The sequence below is a fragment of the Myxocyprinus asiaticus genome, chromosome 50 (genome assembly GCF_019703515.2).
Source record: "Myxocyprinus asiaticus isolate MX2 ecotype Aquarium Trade chromosome 50, UBuf_Myxa_2, whole genome shotgun sequence".
Lineage (NCBI taxonomy): Eukaryota > Metazoa > Chordata > Actinopteri > Cypriniformes > Catostomidae > Myxocyprinus > Myxocyprinus asiaticus.
In genome coordinates, this window is record NC_059393.1 from 7,653,200 (window position 1) to 7,676,731 (window position 23,532).

The window sequence follows — 23,532 nt, forward strand, 5'->3', positions numbered from 1 at the left end:
AACATTCATTTTTAAGACCTGAAACATATTCTATGCAAGTACGTTAACACACATGCTTCTAGCTATACAAACTTGATTTCACACATCGCTGTTTTCAAATACCGTAACACAAGTATGCATTGCATTCTCAGTGTTGCCACAAGGGGCACTATTGGAGGCATTAGTGTTATGTTTATAACTCCAGGAAAATAGTGCATTTAGTGAAATGGCACAGAAAATGAAAGGTAACTCTACCGCCCCCTTACGGTGTGTTGAGCAATCATTCGCATCTGCTTTTGTGCACTTGTGGAGAGTATGTTTATGGTTTTGGTCACATTGCACACAATTTTGGTTTATTTTCAAATTTGATCTTTAGGACTTTAGACTACAACACTGTTGTTTTCATCATCAAGTGATGATCCAATTGTTCAGACAGTGTAGTCAGTATTCAGTATATCTACATCAATTGCAGTCATAATTTCCTGATTCTATGGCTTTGTCAAAGTCCCTTTCACGGCAAGGCAGTCCACTCGGTGGTCATTTTGGGAATGCTCCTGGGCAGCTATTTTCTATGGAGCAGTATAAAAGTACAGCTCCTATCTACTTAAAAAAGGGGAAAGACTAAAATCTCTAAAAAGATTTTGTTCAAGATTATACTCAAGGAACATATTTCAAATCAGCAGTAAAATCAAACAACAATGGTATCGTAAAGCTAAAAACAATATTTTTCAGGCTGGTCCAGCTAATGTGTGTGTGCGTTCTCGAGCAGACTGGCGATATTTGTACCTAAAAGGTGACTGGGTTGTTTACCTTAAGGCAGGACTTTCTTTTTGTACACCTGCCATATTAGGTGTTTTAATTTCTTTAATTCATTTGAATACAAATGCTCTATCTTGGGTTAAACTGTTTCTTGCTTCGTTCAATCACCAGCAAAGATTTGATTTTTTGGCATTTACTTTTTTGTAGTCTGAAATCCATTGTTTTAAAGCCCCATCCAAACCACATCCAGATGTTGTTCGAAATCCAAGTAAATTAGATTTTTGGAATGCATCTCAATCTGAACGGTCAGATTTCGGGTAGTTTTTTTGTCATTTGAGACACAACACGTATATACTGTATACCGTGCTCAAAGTTCCTGAACCAAATATACTCGTTTTCGCTCAATCTTTCCTCATAGAGCAAAATATGTTACATAGTACAATATGTGAATAGTGCATGAATGCAAAATATATGCATAAATGCTGTCACTTATGTTCTCTCATGCATCTTATGAGTTCAGCACAATGGCAAGAAATCACGATAGACATGAGGCAAATCTTTCAGTTCCCTGTCCTCTATTTCCACAATGGCAGCTCTTATGTCTCTTGCTGTTGTTCTGACACTTGAAAAATCACTATGAGAAACATGTAGATATACCAAATAACTACACTGTCTGAACAAACAGATCAGATTTCATGACTTGCTAAATGACAGTGAGGACAGTCAGTCCTAAAATCAGATTTCAAAACCAAATCAGATTTGTGTGCAGTGTGAACAAAGCCCAAGTGTCTAAAATGTAATCCTTATTCATTCAAAATTATCATTGCTGGGACAGAGCAGATACAATTAACATTTACAAAAGCATAAACCCCACCTCTGAACATGCTGTGTGAGCTGAAACTGTTGATATTCAGCTGATATCAAATGTTGTACAGCTGCACAGCTTCATACAGCTGACAGCAAGCAGCCTCTATTTCCTTTAATAAAGTGAGTCTGTTCATCAATGAACAGTGTTAGTAGAGGGGCTGTCTGTGTTATGAAATATTTTTGAAGCTTGTTTGTTGTGTCTGTTCTCATTAATGTCATAGACTGAAAACAAAAGTTTTATCCAAGTATTGCAAAACTCATATAGTGATTTTGTAGCTTGCAATGTATAAATGTGACATTCATTGACCAATTTATAACAATACAGCCCCAATTATTAGTTAACACTTTCATAATACCATACTGTAGGAGCTTCTTGTCTTTATCTAACACATATTTTAATAGTCTTAGATGGTGTATTTAATTTAGGAAGAACAAAAACAAGGTGGTGAGGGATGGAAGTACAGTCCATTCATGTAATTCATTCATAAAACCAGTCCTACATATACTGCCATATTGAATCCGACAATGTAAAACAAGTTTTACGAAGATCTACAAATAAAAAAAAATGTTGTGCTTGGGTTTTAAGAAATCATTTTTAAAACTATTCGGACGTAATTGCCAGATTCAGTTAAATGCTGCAATTTATGTAATAATGGTTTTCCAAACTAACTAAAATTGTAAAACTACTCTTACATTGGAGGCAGGGTCTTACCAGGGCTTAAGCCCCAGGGCCTGTGGCTGCAGTTGGGTTCTAAGTCATGGCATCCGCCACCCTATTCTCCATTGTCGACGTTCGCGGAAGGATGCGCATGTAAACACGTTGAGTGGAAGATGCTGTATTAAACACCAAGATGTTGCGCAACGGTGAAAGCTGTTCGTGGAATCGATTTTATGTAGTTACACAAGCAAAATGAATTTCTGTTTAAATCATTCTTATAAACCATTCTTACATAAATTGTTGCATTGAACTGACTGAACCATTCTTAGCCATTCACAACATCCCGTCATGACTGGCAGGGCCCTACAGAACAGTACCTTAATGCGGGCCTGGTTGTTGGCTTGAACTGAATATGAAAATTTACATAAGAATGGCTTTACGAGCGATTTACATAGAAATTAATTCTGCACATATTTCATTAAATTGTTTATAAGACCATTCTTACCTAATTCCCACTTTTAGTTCAACGCAACAATTTATGTAAGAAAATAAGTTTTTATGAATTATTTAAACAGACATTAATTTAGCTTGTTTCTATAAATTGTTTGCAACACCGTCCTTGCATTAATTATTGCTATCAATTCAATGTGACAATTTATGCAAGAATGGTTCTATGAATAATCAACATTGGTTTTGTTCTAGTTTAGTTAAGAAATTAATTCTGCTCTAGGCCGAACATGTTGCATTGTCTTACCCAAATGTTCCTACATTCCGTCTGCTTTTGTGGAAGACATATTTTCCAATGTTTCGATGGTTTAATGATTGACACCCATGTACACAACAGAACGACCTAATGGGAATCATTCAGTAAACACATGCAGAAGGAATTACTGTGTAAATTGCCACATTGAATCGAATGCCCATTGAACAGACTGTACATCTATCCCTCACAGCCTTGTTTTCAAATTAAGTATGGCATCTATTCTGACCAAGGTCTATTGTTTCGTTCATTAATCCATCTGTTTGTCCCATTATTCACTTCACGTAATTCTCTAACACATCTCTAGAAGAGAGTAGAGCAGTCATTATGTTTATTCATGTTGACATAGCTATTCATTATCAGCACGCCTATGCATTAACAACAGTAGTATTAAGATCAATCAGACTCATTAATATTTCTCACCATTAAAAGTGCTGTGGAGTCATTCACCAGCGGTGTAATTAATCGAAGTGGCAAAAACTTTGACTTGCGTAGTAATAACACAGTGTCTGTTTGATATATTCAGTAGTCTGTCAAGACACAAGCAAGATTAATGTCTGATAATGAAATTAATGATCATTGCTTCATGTCAGAGAACATATTTTTTCCACATTAACGCCTTTCTCTCTGTATGCAAATCAAGCTTAATGGTAATAGAGCGCAACAGTAGGGTTCAAAAAATAAAAATCCCATTCATTTTTTCCATAGAAAAAAAATTATAATAATGATTACACATATAACTTTCAAAACTTTAATGGGCTTTACATTGTTAAATAATGACATGCTTCTGTAGAAGCCCGAAGTCAGCTTGATTCAACTTCATAATTCCTGATAAAGAAAACTACACTACCCAGAATCCTGAAGAGATCTCAACCAATCAGAAAAGTCACTGTACCCATGAAAATGGGAATCTCGCTAAGAGAGCTTAACATTGACTGCATACTAATCAAAGGTACTAATTAATCTCAGATTCGTCTCAGGACTGGTTGGTTTCATTCAAGACAAAACTCTTTTTTGAATGAATGGAAAAAATACTTCCGGAACCATTGCCGCTGAAAAATGGTCACTGTTGCGTTCTATGAAAGCAATAACAACAAAACATGCATTAATACACATGCGTATATGTATATGCACAATAGTGATGACATGCAATGAAGCCTAGGTTTGTGTCTCTGTCCCCTATTTGCCTTTTTAAGGTTTTCGAAACATCAGAGTTTGCGTCTCACCCGCTTTTCTCAGTGGCTCAGGGAGGGCTGGATCTGCAACAAGTGAGTATAATTTATCCATGAAGGCTAATACAGGAAGACATGCTTCCCACTCTTTCTTTATTTGCCTCTTCCGCCCCTGCATGGAGGTGGGAATTCCGTTCCCCTCTGTCATTCCTCTTGCCGCATGTTGCAGCCAGTGTCCTCCCCATTTGAGCAATGGAGCGAGACAATATACTAATTACTGTTGACTTGAGATTTTTTTGCTTTTGTAGTTGACATTCCATTTGCACATGGCTTTACCTCCAACCCCTTGCAAATGTATTGATTTTTGTGGAAAATCTGGACTTGATTTTGTAATGTTTTGTAAACCGTACAGGCATTAGATACAGTAAATGGTGTCCCCCAAGGTGGTCTTAGGCCCTTTGACATTTATAAAATGAATAGCTTAGTATTAAAGATGCCATGAAATTGCTTCACATGCACTGCTTCTGATTCTGTGAACAGAAAATTTGGCAGGACATATTGAAGGGAATATCCAATGATATCATGCTGACATCTGCAAGATGTCATTTTTAGATTGTTTGCTCATCTGCAATACATCTATAAGGCATTTCCTCTCTGATTTCAATAAGACATTCAGCAGATGTCTTTCAGACATTTATAATTTTAAATTTTGGTAAATCTGATCTTTTTAAGATGTTTAGCAGATGCTTTCCAGATGAAACACTCTTACGTAGACATCTCAGTGATATACATGTGCTATATGGGATATAATTTTGCTTTTCAAGTACATTTTATTTTGTTTTAAGAATGTTTAGATGATTTTACTGGAAAATACTTAGTAAAAAATATTTTGGCCAGTGTTTGCTATTTGCTAGTCGGTTGTGGATGGTATTGGGAGGAACAAAAATTTCATTCTAGAGAGCATTTGAGTGGACACAAATCTGTGTAGTTGAACATGAGTCATCAATATTATTGGCTTGTTTTCATGGAAGAGAAAGACTACATTTTAAATGCAAATATTTGCTAAGGGGTAATTTTGTCAACTTTTAGGAGTACACTAGCTTATAGATGGCCTCAAAGCTAATAGCCACAAAACTAACAAATTCATTTCATGGGGCCTTAAAATCACCCCATCCTGATATTTCATCTTGCTCTTTGAGTTTGCAGACTTGGAAGTATTATTTACAGGGCAGAAAAAAAAAAAAAATATATATATATATATATATATATATATATATATATATATATATTTTTTTTTTTTTTTTTTTTTCTCAAACTGTACTAGGCGCTTATCACTAAAGTTTCTGTGAGGAGAAAATATCCTTTCTGGATGGTTCACAGCTTTAGAATTCTATGCAGATGTAGAAAGTTCATTTCAGGGTACTGTGACAGTATATTTTACTGATAATCTCTCGACTTGCCGCTGAGGTGTTTTGGGCTCACAATCATCAGCGTATGTGTAATGCTCTGAAGCTTAACAGGAGTAGTTCAACTGGGTTGATAACATCACCCATCCCTCAGCGAGCAGTTTAGCATGCAGGTGAGAGAATGATTATCATGGCCTGGAGACTCAAAATATGAAGGCCAAAACACTGATATTGTGTTTATATATGTTTGAGTGTGAATTTAAATGTGAAAATTCTTCAGAACATCTTCTTTTGTGTTCCATGGAGAAAGAAAATCATACAGGTTTGGAATGACCCCTTTCTCAGTACTCTCTGACTGATGTTCTGATCTGAGGGCTAAAAAGGGCCACCATGTGAAAGTACACACTCATGTACACACGATGCTTGTCCTCGAGAGCTGTCTGGAGCGAGGTGGCAGGCCCAAGCTCTGGCATTCTCTTAAATGAGCAGATATAAGTGCTGTCTGCCAGGGGACTGACAGCATCACGGCAGCTCTTGCTAATGAAGGCCCCACATGTGTGCGTGTGTGTGTGAGGATTACACAGTGTTAAGTACCTTAGCCAGGCGATTAATGCTTTTCTACATTATTTACCAATGTGCTGAGCTCAACGAAGGGAAGAAATAATGAGGTTTTTTTTTTTTTTTTAAATCATGGAAGCTCCGCCCCCTTTTTTCTGTTACCCAAAACTGCAAAATCATAATCATAAAAACAACATAAAAATTGATGATAAAGTGTAACGTTGTTCTAACATTCAACAGAGAATGCTCTCAAAATTGCATTTTCCACATAGAAACATCTTGATTCTTTTTCAGATTGTCCTTACACCCCTAAAAAATGCCCACAATAAATATAAATCTTGGAGATATAGATTTGCTTTCAGGCTCAGATGTCTGATGGAACAAAAAAATTAGTGAAAAAAGTTCAGCTTAAATTGAAAGAGAAAAGAGGGACATAGAGGACAGAGATAGCAAAAGGGGTGGCAATTACGTACCAATTATTCCCAGCTGCCCTCAGGACTCTAAACTCACCTCGAGAGACAGGCTAAATCCGTCCTGACAAAGAAGGGTCATGTTTTTTCCCCCAAACAACATTGAGAGCCATTGAGAGCTGTGACCAATCATTTCCATTAACTCAACTGCCAGAGACAAAAACTAAGGTTTGTCTTCAACACGAACTGCCATTTCTGCATCACTGATCTTTTTCATTTATACACCTAGAGTATTTTATCCTTCCCTCTGTTTTTCTCTCTGTGTCTCTCCATTCTCTCTCCTTCTCTCTTCTCCACGTGTTTAAACTTTTGAACAGGCTTATGCAAGACCTATGGGAACAGCACATTGCATTCTGCATAGCTTTTGAGTCTGGCTATTTGGCTTCTCATTCTCTTTGATGCTGAGGCCTTGATTCAGAGTTCTCCTCGTTTATTATCTGCCCTCTTTACAGCTGCATCTGTGATGATTTAAAGGGACATATCATGGAAATCAGGATTTTATTTGCTGTTTTAAAATTTTTAAGAGTTTGATGTACTGTGTAGACATACTTTCATGTTCACAACACAAAGCTTCCTCTCTAGTCCACTGAGAACATTTACTGCAACTAGGCTGCAAAAACAGGTTTTTCCCAAATCATGATATTGATGCGACAAACATGAGCTCATTAACATATATACAGTACTGTGCAAAAGTTTTAGGCACTTGTGAAAAATGTTGCATTGTGAGGATATCTTCAAAAATAATGACATAAATAGTTTTCATTTATCACTTAATGTCATACAAAGTCCAGTAAACATTAAAAAAGCTAAATCAATATTCGGTGTGACCACCTTTGCCCTTAAAACAGCACCAATTCTCCTAGGTACACCTGGACACAGTTTTTCTTGGTTGTTGGCAGATAGGATGTTCCAAGCTTCTTGGAGAATTTGCCAAAGCTCTTCTATCTATTTAGGCTGTCTCAGCTGTCTCTTTATGTAATCTCAGACTGACATGATGTTCTAATCTTTTCTATTTGCAAAAGTAATGTTTGGAAGTCTAACATTTATATTTCCTATTGACACACTAAAGCTGAAGATATAAATAACCATCTTAAGACAAATGCTTTTGTGAAACATCTTATGTGCCTAAGACTTTTGCACAGTACTGTATATATAGTAAATAATTACTTGAGTAAGATTAAGAAAGTATCCAATTAAAAGAGTACTCAAGTAGTAACTTGTTACTTTTTACAAATGACATAATGGTCGATAACTCCCCTATATTCCATTACATAATACACATTTAACATGTGTTACAGAATTTTTATTATTATTATTATTATTATTATTAATGGAAATTCTGTCATCACTCACCATCATGTTGTTCCAAACCCGTATGACTTTCTTTCTTCCATGCACCACAATAAGTAGATACTAGACAGAATGTTTGCTGAGACACCATTTACTTTCAGTGAATGTGTTTTTCACATATATTTTTTTTCTCCATATTTTGAAAGTGAACGGTGACTGAGACTGTCAGTCCCTAACATTCTGTCTAACATCGTTTGTGTTCCACAGAATACAGAAAGTCACATGGTTTTGGAACAATATGAGGGTAGGGAAATAATGCCAGAATATTACTATATAATATTGGCTGAGCTATCACTTTAAATGGTAGTTCACCCAAACATGAAAATTCTCTCATCATTTACTCACCCTCATGCCATCCCAGATATGTATGACTTCCTTTCTTCTGCAGAATACAAATGAAGATTTTTAGAAGAATATTTCAGCTCTGTAGGTCAGTACAATACAAAGTGAATGGGTGCCAAAATGTTGATGCTCCAAAAGGCACATAAAAGAATCATAAAATAATCCATAAGACTCCAGTAGTTAAATCCATATCTTCAGAAGGGATATGATAGGTGTGGGTGAGAAACAGATCAATATTTGTCATTTTTTGCTAGACACTCTTTTCCCTGCCCAGTAGGGGACGATATGCAGAGAAGAATGTGAATCACCAAAAATACAAGAAGAATGTGAAAGTGATCTGTTTCTCTATTTCTCATCCACACATTATCATATCACATTACTTCTGAAGATATTGATTTAACCACTGGAGTTTTATGGATTACTTTTATGCTGACTTTTTTTTCTTTAAAATGTTGGCACCCATTCACTTGAATTTTATGGACCAAAAGAGCTGAGAAATTCTTCTAAAAATCTTCATTTGTGTTCAGCAGATGAAAGGAAGTCATACACATCTGTGATGCATGAGGGTGAGTAAATGATTAGATAATTTTCATTTTTGGGTAAACTATCCCTTTAAGGGCTCTTGTCAGATCTGGATGAATTTGTCAAGGAGAAGAGAGGTTTGGAAACCTTTCTAGTAATTATTATGGTGAAAACAGGAACAATGTCCCACAAGTACATTATATATAATGCTGAAATATAAACCAAAGCAAGATCATGCTTTATTAATGCCTACTTTTGCTATTTCATAGCTTTAAAAGTCATATGTGGATTCTTATTTCAGTGTAGTTACAGTTTTCAGTGTTGAAAGAATTTAGATCATTAGTTCTGTACAGCAGTACCGCCGCTCTCTAAACGCAGAGTACGTAGCCTACGTAGGGCACCAACCCCGGTCGCAGAACACTTGCTGTGTCTGAAACCGCCCCCTATCCACTATATAGTGCACTATTTCGGGTGTACGCCATTTTGTAGCAGTGTCTGAATTTTGAGTGAGCCACTCGTTCCCTACTTTTGTTCACTCATTCTTACAACAATGCACTCTAATTTCGAGTGTACAATTGATGTACACTCGACGACAGTTAATTGCCCATAATCCACCACGGGGAAGACGTACGAGTTGGGAGTTTACTGCTTCCTTCACTCCTGCAATGTTTTATTTCATGCTGAATGTAATAAATTACTTTTTGACAAATCATTACTTGATTAAAATAACATAACATATAGTGAGGCAAAAAATACAGATACATTTTGAAATGTACTATTTATTTATATTTATACAGAATTTTGCCATTAAGCTGAATTATTTATTTACTAATATTATTTTAACTCAGGAGAGTGCACACAGTGGAAATGATAATTCTGTGGATGATTTGAATATTCAGTTAAAACATGTAGGTTATGATAACTTTGGTCGGATGAATGCATGATTCGCCCAGAAACGCTACCCAGCTTGTATTGGAGTTTAAAGACACTAAAGTATAACAAATGAATACAATAATGTACATTTGATAAAATGTGTTTACTTTTTATATTAACATATTTATTAAAAATGACAAACACAATGAAGATTTATTGTATTAATATATTATTTCATAAAAATAACAAGTAAGGCCCAAGTATTTTAAAAGTTCATATGTGATGTTGTTTCTGCGACAGCCCCGGAGGTCCGATGCTCGGTGTATACGTCAGCGTTCGAATTCACTCACTCATTTTGTTCACTCACTGCTGAGATATAGTGCACTCACTGACATTCACTATATAGAAAATAGTGAATGAGTGAATGATTTCGGACACAGCCACTCTCTTCGCCATATGATCGCCACAACTTACCTCATTAGAAATTTACATAAGTTGGAGCTTCAATTTTAATCTTGAAATAACCGCTTGTCTTGGTGTTAAATGAAGGCACTGTATGACGAAACTATTCTTTTTCACTGTGTGGAGTGAAGATAGTGTTTCACCTTGAAAAGCATGATGCTGCACAGTGATGGACTCAGAGGGACAGTGTGTGACAGCGCGCGCAGCTGTGTGAACTTCCGCTGTCGTAAAAGTCCCATTCAGTAATCTCTCAATAAATTACACATTAACTAAAATTAAACCCCGTAATGTAACGATAGGTACGCCGCCCATTGTAAAGAAGTAAAAGTAATTTTGTTTTCATTAGAAATTTACTTGAGTGAGAGTAAAAAGTACACACTTTTAAACCTACACTATAAATTATTTTTTTCCAAAAAGTTACTCAAGTAAATATAACGGAGTAAATGTAGCATGTTACTACCCACCTCTGTATATATAACATGAACGTCTATTAAATATTCAGCAAATTGGCCCACCCAGATGAATGACAATGGGAATTACGCCGATAGTTTTCACATTGAAATAATTTAGCCAACCGTATCAGAAGTCTTCTTTTTTTTTCCTCCCCAATTTGGAACGGCCAATTCCCAATGAGCTCTAAGTCCTCATGGTGACGAAGTGACTCGCCTCAATCTGGGTGGTGGAGGACAAATCTCAGTTGCCTCCGCATCTGAGACTGTCAATCCTCACATCTTATCATGTGGAGACGTAGCACATGTGGAGGCTTCATGCTATTCTCTGCGGCATCCATGCACAGCTCACCACGTGCCCCACCGAGAGTGAGAACCACACATTATAGCAACCACAAGGAGGTTAACCCAATGTGACTCTACCCACCCTAGCAACCAGGTCAATTGGTTGCTTAGGAAGCCTGACTGGAGTCACTCAGCACACCCTGGATTTGAACTTGCGACTCCATCTGTGGTAGTCAGCGTCTTTACTTGCTGAGCTACACAGGCCCCCAACATACAGAAGTCTTAAAACTTACTACCTATTTAATTCAGTAATGTGAATTCCGAGGGAGACAGGATATTCAATAAAAAAAATGAAGGGTATGACTTTATTTTATCAATCAGGAATTGATTGAATTGACAAAAATTGGGCTTTAGCTAAAAAGGAAAGTTGTTTCATAGGTGAGGTATTACATATTTACTTTTTCTTTTCTTTTGATTATCTTGCACCAATGAATCATTCACAATAAGTCCAGGGGCCATATTTTAAGAGCGCTATGCCTTAAGTGAAGTGATATCTGATACATAAGATGCACAAAGTCAATGGCCATGGCCATTAAGTTTAGATGCACTAAGTCTAGGCGCAAGTTAGTTGGCGAAATCATGCGCGCAAAGTATTGATGGGTAGGGTTAAGTGCAATTTAATTCTGAGGTTCTTCTCCGATTATTGCACCACCTGTGCCTCATTATATACAGTATGTCAAGCAACGTCAATATAAATGAAAACAGCCCATTAAAAAGAAATTGGTAGTGTAATGGGCTGTGTGCAATGTATTCTCTGCTCTGTGGCTGTATTGTCGCCTGCGCTGTTGCGGGCCGTAATGTACTGTATTTGTTGTATGTGTTTTATATTGGCCCTTCTGGGATTGTTGGCTCTCGTCCTGCGAACCCGTGTCTCACCTGCTTGAAATATGCTTTGCTTCTCTCCCATTGTTCATTGTATTGTTATGTATATTTGTTATATGTTTCTCTGTTTAATGTTTTATTTTCATTTCTGTACAGCATCCTTGAGCTTTGGAAAGGCACTATACAGAACAAATTATTATTATTATTATTAATCATATTGATCTACTGACAAAAATCATATTATGTTAATGAAGCGGCACAGAAGCACTATTTGGTATTTTCCTGAGAAACAGATCATTGCGCTATGATGATTCAGCACCATGTCTGCTCTCGGCGCAAAGTCTAAACTCAGTTCCTGCATTTGCAGTTTGGAGATTCAACCAGCAGATGATATCATCTTATGCTGGTTGAATCTATTCACTAAAGGAATTATGCACACCATGTAATAAATAGTGCTTTTGCGCCGCTTCATTAACATAAAATACAACAACAGTTTGCGCGCATACATTGACTGATAGCGCAAACACTCCCACCCATGCTCACTGCGCTTTGTGCTGGCACAAAAATTGCACTTAGAATTAGCATTCTCACAAAAATTGGATAAGATGTTGAGTCCCAGGAACGGTTATTAAGAAAGTAATTAGGGTAAATTCTCAGACATGGGACTAAAAGCAACAAAACTCCAATAAATCAGTTATCACGCTGTGTTTCACAAACAATTAGTAAATTAATCAGTTTTTCCCAATACCTGTCCATTTCAACACCTGTCTCTGTTCCTTTTCCAGGCGTATACTGTACAAAACCAATATGGCATTCCACACTCAGAGGTAAGTGGAGAAAATTCTTGTACTGAATAACTTGAGAAAATGTTAAGTATCCTTCTGTGAATTAGATGAGCCTGTTTAACTTGCTTGAATGAAGATCTGTATGACTCAAACCTCAGCTGTGGTTTCTGATAAGAGTAATTAAACCCTTTCACATAAACTAAAGTGATCTACCTTTCTCTCTCTCTCTATCGCAGTTGGCGAAGTTGCATCAGTTGTCTATGCAGCAGGGTCTTGCCCCCATGGCACAGCCCATGGCCACCCAGGTCCTGCCTGGTAAGTTTTCCCAGTCTGAGTCCTCTTTGAAGAGGAAGATCTTCATATAGATGGGGGTTGGGAAGAAGATAAGGGTGGGGATGGAGGCAGATCACACAAATTGTGGGATACACAGGGATTGCACTTCAGTCAACTCTTTACCACCTTGGTCCAACAAGCAGGACTGCCCTTTATGAAAGCTTGAGAGTGTTGTGATGTTACATCAAAGTGAAAAAATGACAACAGGATTGCTAATGTTGGAGTATTTTTTAAATTAATAATAGTAATTTACTTAAAATAATAAAATGATCACATATTTAATAATAAAATGTAATAATAATCAGAAGATTAATAAGAACAATTAATAGAGTAATACAAATAATTTTGTATTAGTCCAGGTTCCTAAAGAACTACAATGTGGATGGAAAGTAGACCGAGACCCAGTCACAACTAAAATGCACCACAATGAGATTTGACTGCTTTTAAAGCCAGAAAGAGTGTGAATGCAAAGAGAACTGGGTTCATTTTCTCATTTTTGGTCCACTTAAAGAGGTCTGAGTTTCTTATAAAGAGGGAAACACATTTAGTCTTTAGGGAGTGCTCAATCTCAGCATAAAAGTCGAAGAAGTGTCACAATTCCATTGGAGTACTAAAGTTTAAGTACCTAGATTTAAACATGCCTCCCAAAGCACCAGAGGCCACCCAAGTTCAGGTTAATGCACCTGAGCTCCATGGAGTGTATGGCACATGTAGATTACAACCGCAAAAATGGGGCAAAGCTTTACAAGTTTTCAGAGTCAGCTCCTGGGGCTTCTTAGAGCCATTACAAATTTCGAGCTAAAGCAAAAGGAGGGACTCTTTCTCTCCTTTTCTCGCTCTGTTTTCCACACAACCAGACATCCAATTATATAGCCATCTCAAGTTGTTCAGCGATGAACTAGTCTAGAGATTCCCAAGATTTTTAGCAGGGTTGGGCAAAATTGGGTGCCTTTAAGTTCAAAAGTTGGAATTTGAATAGAATAGGCCACATCCCACAAGATGTTGCATTGAAATTTTAATTGGAAAGACGGTAAGAGGGATTTACTGAATTTACAGTATATATACAATGTTAGGTAGATTACTTCTGAAATGTAATCTGATGTTACACAAATACTAAAATTGTTATCAGTATTGTAATTATTTAGATTATTTAGTCATACAATTTTCTATAGATGGCATTTCAAACACTGATTTTAATTATTTGTCAAATGTTTCTGGAAATCCCCCATATGTTGTGTGTATGATAGCATGTTTATAGTTAATTCTAAATTGTACTGAAAAATTACGTGTAAAACTTATATGAATTTTTTTGCATTTCATTTTCCATTTCACTTCCTTCAAATTTTAGTTCCACATTCAGTTTGCTACCTCAAATCAACTGAAATTCAGGAATTTAAAAGGCATTCCGTTAAATTCTGAATGCCACACAACCCCGTTCAGCAAAGTCTTTTAACTTGTCCAGAGATTCCTAACATTTGTTGAGCAAAATAAGTGCACGAACACTTATAGCCAACAGACTGTTGAACATTATGGTAAATAAGTACTTTTGCTGCTAATGTGATGTTCGAAAAGCCCCTCCGAGCAATTGAAAAGTCGAAACAAATGTAATAGTTGCCCCTCCTGCCGCTAAAACTAAGAGAGCACATCCACTCATGATATGGCTGGGGAATTCAATTATGTCTGAGGTAAAAAGCTCATCAGTCAGGGCAATGTTTCAGTCTATTAAATTGGCCCCTGTTGGGCTGGGAGGCAGCACTGCGGCCAGGCCTCCTACTGAGACAGGAAGTGAAGAAGAGAGGCAGGCTAGCTCTGAGTGCGTCATTAACCGTTAGGTGATAGCATTCAGGTTCAGCTAACAGATAGGAGAAAAAAAAAATATGACAGAATGGTTCCATTGCAAACAGACCTGTCGAAATCAAAAGACACTTGAATCTGTCTTTTGAAGTGAGAGCAAGGGTTTGTACTCTAGCATCTAAGACTAATGGGGGAAATCACTATGAATGAATTGTACACTGTCTGCATTGTTTTAACACCCTATTCACTAAAGGAATTATGCACACCATGTAACAATACAAACACAGCAAACACTGATGCAGCAAACTAGCACAATCTGACATACTGGGACTATACAGCATTGACCATTGCAATACAGGCACTTTAAACATCTCTTTAAAGAGACGAACGCGTGCTCAACTGCACTGCTGGTCTGCATAAATGCCCGGTTATAATGCTCTTCTCCATGATTTGATGAAATACTGCTGCCATTATTGCTGGAAAATGTACACAAGCATCTCTTTAAACGAAATTCAGTTTACATTAATTGTGCTATGCAACTAGTGCTGTCGTTTGAAAACACCACTTTAAGGGATTGACCAAAGCTTGACCACCTTTGGCTGTACAATATTACCTGTTTTTCCAGGGTTGCATAGATGAAAAAGAACATCAGTAAGTTTTACATCAACAGGCAGTGCGAAAGAACCTTTATAGCCCCTCAAAGACAGATTTAAAAGTGTGTAATTTCTGTGCCACTAGTGTCACCAAATGCAATTGAAAAATTATCACTGTTATCGAAGAAGATTCAAAAGCTCCCCCCATCTGCTATTGTTCATACAAACAGCTACTCCTGTCCCAAACTCTTGCTGTTAGCAGAGTCAGTATTGTTATGCCGTGCTGTTCAAAATGAATGCAGTTCACCTCAATTCACCCTACACATCTGCGTAGAATCAGTCTAAAGTGTAGCACTGAATGTCCTCTGTTGGGGTGTCATTTACAATAAACACAAAAAGAGGAGGGAGGCATAAGAAAATGCACTTTTCGGGAGAAAGAACAGACATTCTTGTGCACAGGTTCTTCAGGAGCTTCTTTCAATCAAATTTCTTAGAACACAAAGAAAGAAAGTTTTTTCTTTCTCTTTCATTTATTCTATCAAACAAACAAACTGAATTCTCCTATGGTTCATTAACTTACATGTTCATCTTCTAGCAGGCATGGAGTCCAGTTCCCAGACAGCATCGCAAGAACTTCTCATTCCAAATGATGTAAGAGCAAAACTTCTTTTTATTTTTTTGTGCATATCTTATAAATTTTGACATAAGTAGTTTGGAAAAACCTTTATTATTTAATTTAATAGAATTGAATCTTATCGCATTGTGTCTGGCTAGGACAGGTGTCAAAGTTTAGCAGGGTTCCCACCTCTCAGGAAACCTTGACCTATCAGGGAAGTTTAAAATTGTTAGTTCCAAGCCATGGTAATGAATACAATTTCTAAAAAGTCATAATCAATCAATCAATCAGTCTATCTATCAATCTATCTATCTAGTATATACAGTATATATATATATAATGTATGTATACTGTATATCATATTTCATATTTAATGGGCTAGAAGTTGTTCTTTGTGAATGCAGTGTCTACAAAGTTATTTAAAAAAAAATACATTATCAAGTAATGACAATCATGGAAACTTGTTGGTGAAATGGTGCGGGAATCCTGGTTGCTCTAGAAAAGTTTTTGTGTTCTGGACATTTTTGAGAGCACTGTCCTCGCGTGTCGCATGGCAAACAATGACCAAGTACAGTTCCTCAAGCTTTTCATATTTCATCAAACACTTCGTCTGCCTCGACCCCCCCGCCTTTGAAGAGCTTCACAAGTACCAGTTCAATCTCGTCGTGGCGTCTGACTGACATACTTAGCGCTCCTCTGCTGTCAAAACAGAGATGGTAAATAAAGCCACAGCCTTTTGTCTGGGCTGTAGGTTTTAGCGCAGACCCTGCACCCCAGGGGCCTGCAGGACATTCCCTTCATGCCTGCTGTGCGAGGCACCCTCTCGCCCACACGTCTCCCTGAGATCACAGGATTAATGGACTGGCCGAGGGCCCAGCCCTGACTCTGACCACACTCAATCTATAATTCCAACTCCCCTCAATGTTATTTTAAGGCCGTGTGCTTGACCAGCAACAATCTTGTTGTATGGTGTATGATACTGGGCCTAGTAAAAGTAGTGTTTTTTTTTTTTGTTTGTTTTTTTAGTAAAATTGCTGGTTTTGAATTCTGTCAGAGCTTCAGTTTATCACTCCTACAGAAGCCAGAACTACATCCACAGATTTGTACATGCTTTTAAATAATTGTTTATACTTTGTTATTAAAACACTAAGGCCCTGATTTATTAAAGACATTAAAATGTGCAAACTTGATGGAATGATCTACTATTGTCTTCAAGTAATAGTTTGGGGTTTGAAATTCAGATTTATTTTAATTCGAATAAAGTAATTCCAATTTGTTTTTGCTTTGTATTTTGCACATTTAGATAATATCGTCCTCCGCAATCTCTCTGAAACCAGTTCAAGAATTCGTATCCTCGTATTCCAGTATTGCTTTTAAAAAATGTTTAGAAATTATGGACTAGTCAAAGGACCAGTTTCTTTTGCACTTGTGTAGTTACTGGCATATTGAGTGGATGCATTATCTAGAGAGATTCCATTTAAATGTTAATCCTCGATTACCCTGAAGCACATGAATAGACTAAGACTCTTATCTGATTGACACCAGGTTTAAATGAAACTTGACTTCCTAAATGTATTCATAAGGCGGTAGACCTCATTTCTAAACTTTGGCAACCATACATGATAAACTTCAAAGAAACTGCACTTATTTTTCCAATCAAGGGCCGACTCAGCATGCATGTACATTTGTATTCCTGCGTAAACCCCCTAAACAGGGAAATGGAGAGCATGTATTATTGAAAAACCCTCACAGCAATGTGATTCCAAAGCAATGCAACATCAAACAGACATCAAACGTCTGGCAGACTTAGTTGTTTATCATTTGCAATCAGATTTCTCTCTACAGAGAAGCTGTTGCGTACCGTGGCGAACCATCGCACTAAATCGTCAGGAGCATGTTGGAATTAGATTGGGATCAGATCAGAGCTTGTGTGTGCAAAAACTGCAGGAAATGCTGCTCGATGCATAAGTCAGACCTCTACCTGCTTAGAGATAGCTCTGTAACAGGTTGACGAGCCATTCAGAGGCACCACTTTTAGCTGGCAGGAGACATGTCCTCTCACGCCCCCAGACTTTCAAGAATTAAGCCTGGGTTGGAGATTTTCATGCTGCTCTTGGCTGGTTTAAGATGATCTCCCAGCCTGGCCAAATTGGTCTTTAGCTGGTCTACTAGCCTGGCCAAACTGGTCTTTAGCTGGTCTCCTATCCTGGCCAAACTGGTCTTCAGCTGGTTTAGTTGATTGGCCTGCTCGTCCACCAGACTTGACAAGTGTCCAAAACCCCTCAAAGACCAGCAAACCACCCCAGCCACCAGTCTAGAAGACCAGCTAAGACCAGCAAACCATCTTAGGCTAGTTTAATCCTTTTTGTTTTTTTCAGCAGGGGCATCAGCATGAAATGCCATGCTGGTTCCGGATGGTTTATGCTGGTTAGTGCTGGTCTAGAACCACCCTGATAAACTGTCAGGAGCACATTGCAATTAGATTGGGATGATATCAGAGCTTGAGAGCCCAGCAGACCTCTACTCTGTGAGAGGCGGACTAGACTTTTGACGACACCACTTTTAGCTGGCAGGAGACATGTCCTCACTCAGGTCCCCAGACTTTCACAAATTAAAACCTACAGTGGAGATTAAAATAGAACTGTCTCCAACTTGGCAAGGGTACTATACTGTACCTGTCTTCTGCTCACAACAGATTTGACCCTTGCCTTTTATAGATCTGCTCATATTTTTACACACAACTTGCAGAACTTGCAAGATATGTTAATTATTTTTTTTCCCATTAAAAATCTCTAAACACCTGTTGAACAAGAGCGATTTACTTTAAGATTAAGATAAATCGAACACAAATTTTGTGAGGTGAATGCAAAAAAACAACCAAAAAAAAAAAAAACAGTTCCCTTTGAATTAAGGTTATTTTGTTATTCCCTTGGCATTTTTATTTTTTAAATTTTTTTTTAAGCATAAACCTCAAGTTTATGTACCTTGTTCTAAGGATGTTTAGAGATTTTTTACTCATTGTTATGATTTGGTAAACACAAATGATGGTTGTGTGTGTGATGGATAAATAATTCATAGATTTCTAGAAATGAAGGATGTAAGTGGGCAAATATGTGGTGTGGTGCAGAGGCCATTCTGGAATCATCTGCGTCAGAGTAGCAGTCTGCTACACATCCATAACCACAATCAGCTGAGCCAATAATAGCCCCCCGGCACCAGGGAGAAAAGTGTGACGAATCAGGAGCTTTGACGTCCATGTGACTCCTAAGGACAGGAATGTTTTGTATAGGAGCACATTCTCAAAGTGAGGGTTTGGGGTTGGGACAGGTTAAACACAAGACAAGCTGTCAGTCCTTTGAATGATAAACCACTAACTCATCACAGTATGGGTCACTCCACTTTATCATTGTCCAAGCTTGACCCTTGGATCTAAGAGTCAACCAAACACCCTGACCCCCTTCCATCAAGCTGTGGACACCTCCACAGCAGCTTCAAGCTCAGCTCTTTAGAGTATCTACTAAGGTCATTTGGAGTAATACAGTGTGTCCTGTTAAAAAAAGACCAGCATACTGAATATTGTGTTTTAGATGCTTTAGATACTGGTACTTAGCACATGATACTGGCTTGCTGGTTTACATGCATCCATTTGGCAGATGCCAAGGTATATTCAAGGTATATTTTTTACAATTATGTGCATTCCCTGGAAATCAAACCCATGAACTTCGGTTGGCATGAGATTGTGACCAGACTGATCTCACTGTGAATTCAGCGACAGTAAGTCGAAAGTTCTGCTGCTTAAATGATGTAATACAGTCAACAGGAATGAATATTTGATTAACCATATGGCCTAACCCAAACCACAACCTAACAGTCAGTGGAGTGAAAATATTACCTTAGAGGGAAAATGTAACCTCCAAATTGATTGTCATTGATTATGTGAACGCAATTACTTTCTGGTTTCCATGGTACCAGAACACGGTGCTCATCTGGAACTCTGCTGAATGGGGTTGATGTCAGGGTACCAGAACATTGAGTAACAAAATGTCGAGTTCCTGTGTGATCATGTTGTTGCGACATGCTCTAACAGTAAAGCTCCAGGAACACAGCAGTTGTAGTTTCCTGTTGAAAACAGGTTGTTCAGTTATCTTAACCAGCAACACAACCTTGGTCAACCAGCTTCACCAGAAAAACCATGTTGTTTGAAGAGCTAGCACCAAACAAGCATAAGTCAGCTGGGACCATCATGAAAATTAATGAAACCTGGCCAATCTGGTTTTCAGCTGGGCAAGCTGGTCTCTCAGCCTGGTTTAACTGGTCGACCAGCTGGTCTCCCAGCCTGTCCATCAGAAAAGTGCCCAAAACCACTCTAAACCAATTTACTGGTCTTGGCTGGTTTAAACCGCTCTAGTTGGACTCCCAGCCTGGCCAAGCTGGTCTTCAGCTGTTATTCAAGAGTGGCCGACTTGGTGTTCAGCTGGTTTAGCTGGTCAGTCAGCTGGTTTACCAGCCTTACCAGCAGACAAGCGTCCAAAACCCCTCTAAACCACTTTGCTGGTCTTAACTGGTTTAATATGGTCTAGCTGGTATTTCACCCTGGCCAAGCTGGTCTTCAGCTGGTCTTTAGGACTGGCCAAGCTTGTGTTCAGCTGGTTTAGCTGGTCAGCCAAATTGTCTCCCAGCCTGACCAGCTAACAAGTGCCCCAAAGTCCTTTAAACCAGCGAAGAAGACTAGCTAAGATCAGCAAACCAGCTTAGGCTGGTTTAAGCTGTTTATACAGTTTATACAAGCTGATATTTTCAGCGGGGTGTTTGGGCGTAGTGCATGCTTCCAGTGTTTTAGAAAGCTTGATGCACCACAGTAGGATAAAGTGGAGTTCTCCACCTGTTGTCAGTTAAAACTGACCAGCTGGATTTGCAGAAAAAGCAGATATATTAGCAGATGCATGTAACAGAAACAATGCCATGCACAGGCACAGCCTTTTTATTTTAAACCCAAGAGAATGCATAGATAAACCGGCATCTTCTCGACTCCTTGAACTTAACGGAGCTCAGGAGGATTCACAGTAACATAGAGCCAAGATATGACATGCACAAAGAGAGAGATTGGAGTGTTTGTCTAGGAACGCATTAGATATGGGCATGAGAGCGCAAACATTCTCTCTGAAAATCAATTGTCACTTAGCCACACAGATGGGCGGTAGGATTGTATGTCATGTTTTATGAATTTTGACAGGATTGCAGTTGACCAAGCGCCAGGAAATTATAGGGTCATCCACAAGTGGGATCAGAGCTACACAATTTGTTTTCTTCAAAGCAGTCAGTCAATTAAAGTGTTTATCGTGCTGTCTGACACAGTGAAAGTTTGTTATATTACAGTGTCTTAGAGGGAAATGGCTTCATAGCTTGGACGTGTTCTATTAACATTTGACAAGGAGAAATTGTCCAAATAATTTTTGGGGTCAATGTATGTTGATATGCAATACTGCATTTTGGCTTGAGACATATCCATCAATCTGATTGGTCTATTTTTTTTCTTTACAGCTGATTGGTTCAATAATCGGCAGGCAGGGTACAAAAATCAATGAGATCCGTCAAGTATCAGGAGCTCAGATCAAGATTGGCAGTCAACTGGACAGCACCAGTGACCGACACGTCACAATCACAGGCTCCCCAATCAGTATCAACCTGGCCCAGTATCTAATCACATCCTGGTAAGCAAACCTGGACTTCAACCCTTCATTAAAGGCCCAGGGTGTTTGTACTTGACAACTCCATATGTTCATCTGGCATTGCTCTTTATGGTGTAACACTATAGATAATGCCCAATTTTAAGGGATAGTTCAACCAAAATCAAATTTCTGTTTACTCACTATCCCTTTTAAAAGCCCTGACTCATGAAAACCTCTGGACTGAAAATCCCCTGATAGAATATCCCCAGAGTTTGCAGGCCAAAAAGAAGCACTTTTGAGCAAAGGCAATGCACAACTACAAAGTGAGGAGAAGTGGCGAAAAGAAGCCAAGCTGAGGAATTAATTGGCCAAGTTTCAAGCTAGAAGCTTGTTAGAGCCAAAGGCAGAGCATTTTGGCAGACTCATAGACAGACTGTAATTTTCTCCCACAAGATCTATGCGGTTGCAATTTGATCAAATGTTGTGTCAGGCAAGAAAGCAGTGCATTCCAGGCAGGTTTGTTCCTGGGCAAAGACTTTGCGATTGATGCTTGGGCAAAATTTAATTTGCTAATGTAACAAAATTTATAGTTCCATTCCTTAACCAGGCATTTTGAAAATGATCGTTCTACACTTAAAATGTCAGTTTAATTAACATAAGGTATAATTTGTAGAATACTCATTGGAGAGATTAAACTAGATAAATTTACTGTATAGTTTTAGTTTGTACAAAGTTTGAATTAGAGCTGGGCAATATAGCTGGATATTTTTCAGCCTTGTGATGATAGTTGATATGTGAGATGTTTTTCGCTAATTGAACCCAAGGTAAAATTATCTTAAATCATTTATTTATATGCAACAATATAACAATACATTCTGTAGTAATAAATAGCCAAATGTACCTTTTTCTATAATAAAACTTCTAAAATACTAAAACTACTAAGATGTCTGAGAACATTTTTGAGTTATATACAGTAAATTCACATGGACAATTTGAACTGATTCACAACAATGAATCGACCATACCAACACTAACACCGTCTTTGCTACTGAAGTTTAAATCACAGACTATATTAAAGCATCTGTCTTAACACTCTTAAAATCAAGAGTTGCAAAACAAGAAGAGATTGTAAAACTAGAAACTTAATGGCCAATAAAACAGCAGATTAAAAACATTGCAATATTTGTAATGTTGCTTAATTTTATATAGCCAGGAAAATGTAAATATATTGCCCAGCCCTAGCTCGAATCAGGAAAAGAATGAAATGAGTAGTAATTCTTTTTTTGACTCAAACATATGCGCTTATGAATAATAATGAGAAAACCAATTAGACCACTCCAAATGAGTGTCTTATTTATTCAACAGGCTGTTATGGCTGTTTTTTTCTTAGATTCTTTATTAAATTACAGAAAAAGGCAGGTTCCTAATAGATACAGAGTCATGTATATAGCACAGCTATATATATATTAATTCTCCCACCAAATCATGAGTCAGCAAGCAGACAGTCAGTAATAATTGGGTCTTGGATGAAATATTTATGCCTGTCTCAGGTGTGTTCAACAAGCAGACTGGTGTAGAATGTCAAACTCATTCTGAGAAGCACTTCATTATATTGTTTGAAATCTGTAACTCAAGCATCTTGCATGGGGGGGGGGGGGGGGGGGTTAGTTTGAAGATATTCTGGGAAAGCTTTTGTTGATTTGCTCATGTCTTAACATTATTGCTTTTAATGCTTTATCATCAGTTGAAATATAACTGCTGTATTTGGTTGTCGCTGATCCCTCACTGCAAAAAAATCATTTTCTTGATAAGTATTTTAGTCTTGTTTTCCAGTAAAAAATGTCTGCAAAACAAGATCAAATGAAACGCTAACATGACTTGTCAGAGAATATCTCTTGAATTAAGTTTATTTTCTTACCTCAGTGGTATATATATATATATAATTTTT

At 37.8% G+C, this 23,532-nt stretch overlaps 1 protein-coding gene across 5 annotated transcripts in view; it reads left to right on the forward strand.

Annotated features, from left to right (window-relative positions):
- The window catches only part of LOC127438709 (poly(rC)-binding protein 4-like), a 108,982-nt gene that overhangs the window by 80,500 nt on the left and 4,950 nt on the right, over positions 1-23,532 (forward strand). For 2 of the 5 annotated variants that reach the window (XM_051694516.1, XM_051694520.1), the window contains exons 9-13: positions 4,220-4,291; positions 12,580-12,621; positions 12,816-12,894; positions 15,895-15,950; positions 21,457-21,626. In XM_051694516.1, coding sequence (XP_051550476.1) covers positions 4,220-4,291; positions 12,580-12,621; positions 12,816-12,894; positions 15,895-15,950; positions 21,457-21,626 — 419 coding nt within the window. The remainder of the gene's footprint in view (positions 1-4,219; positions 4,292-12,579; positions 12,622-12,815; positions 12,895-15,894; positions 15,951-21,456; positions 21,627-23,532) is intronic. The other 3 variants (XM_051694517.1, XM_051694518.1, XM_051694519.1) reach the window with 3 other exon arrangements.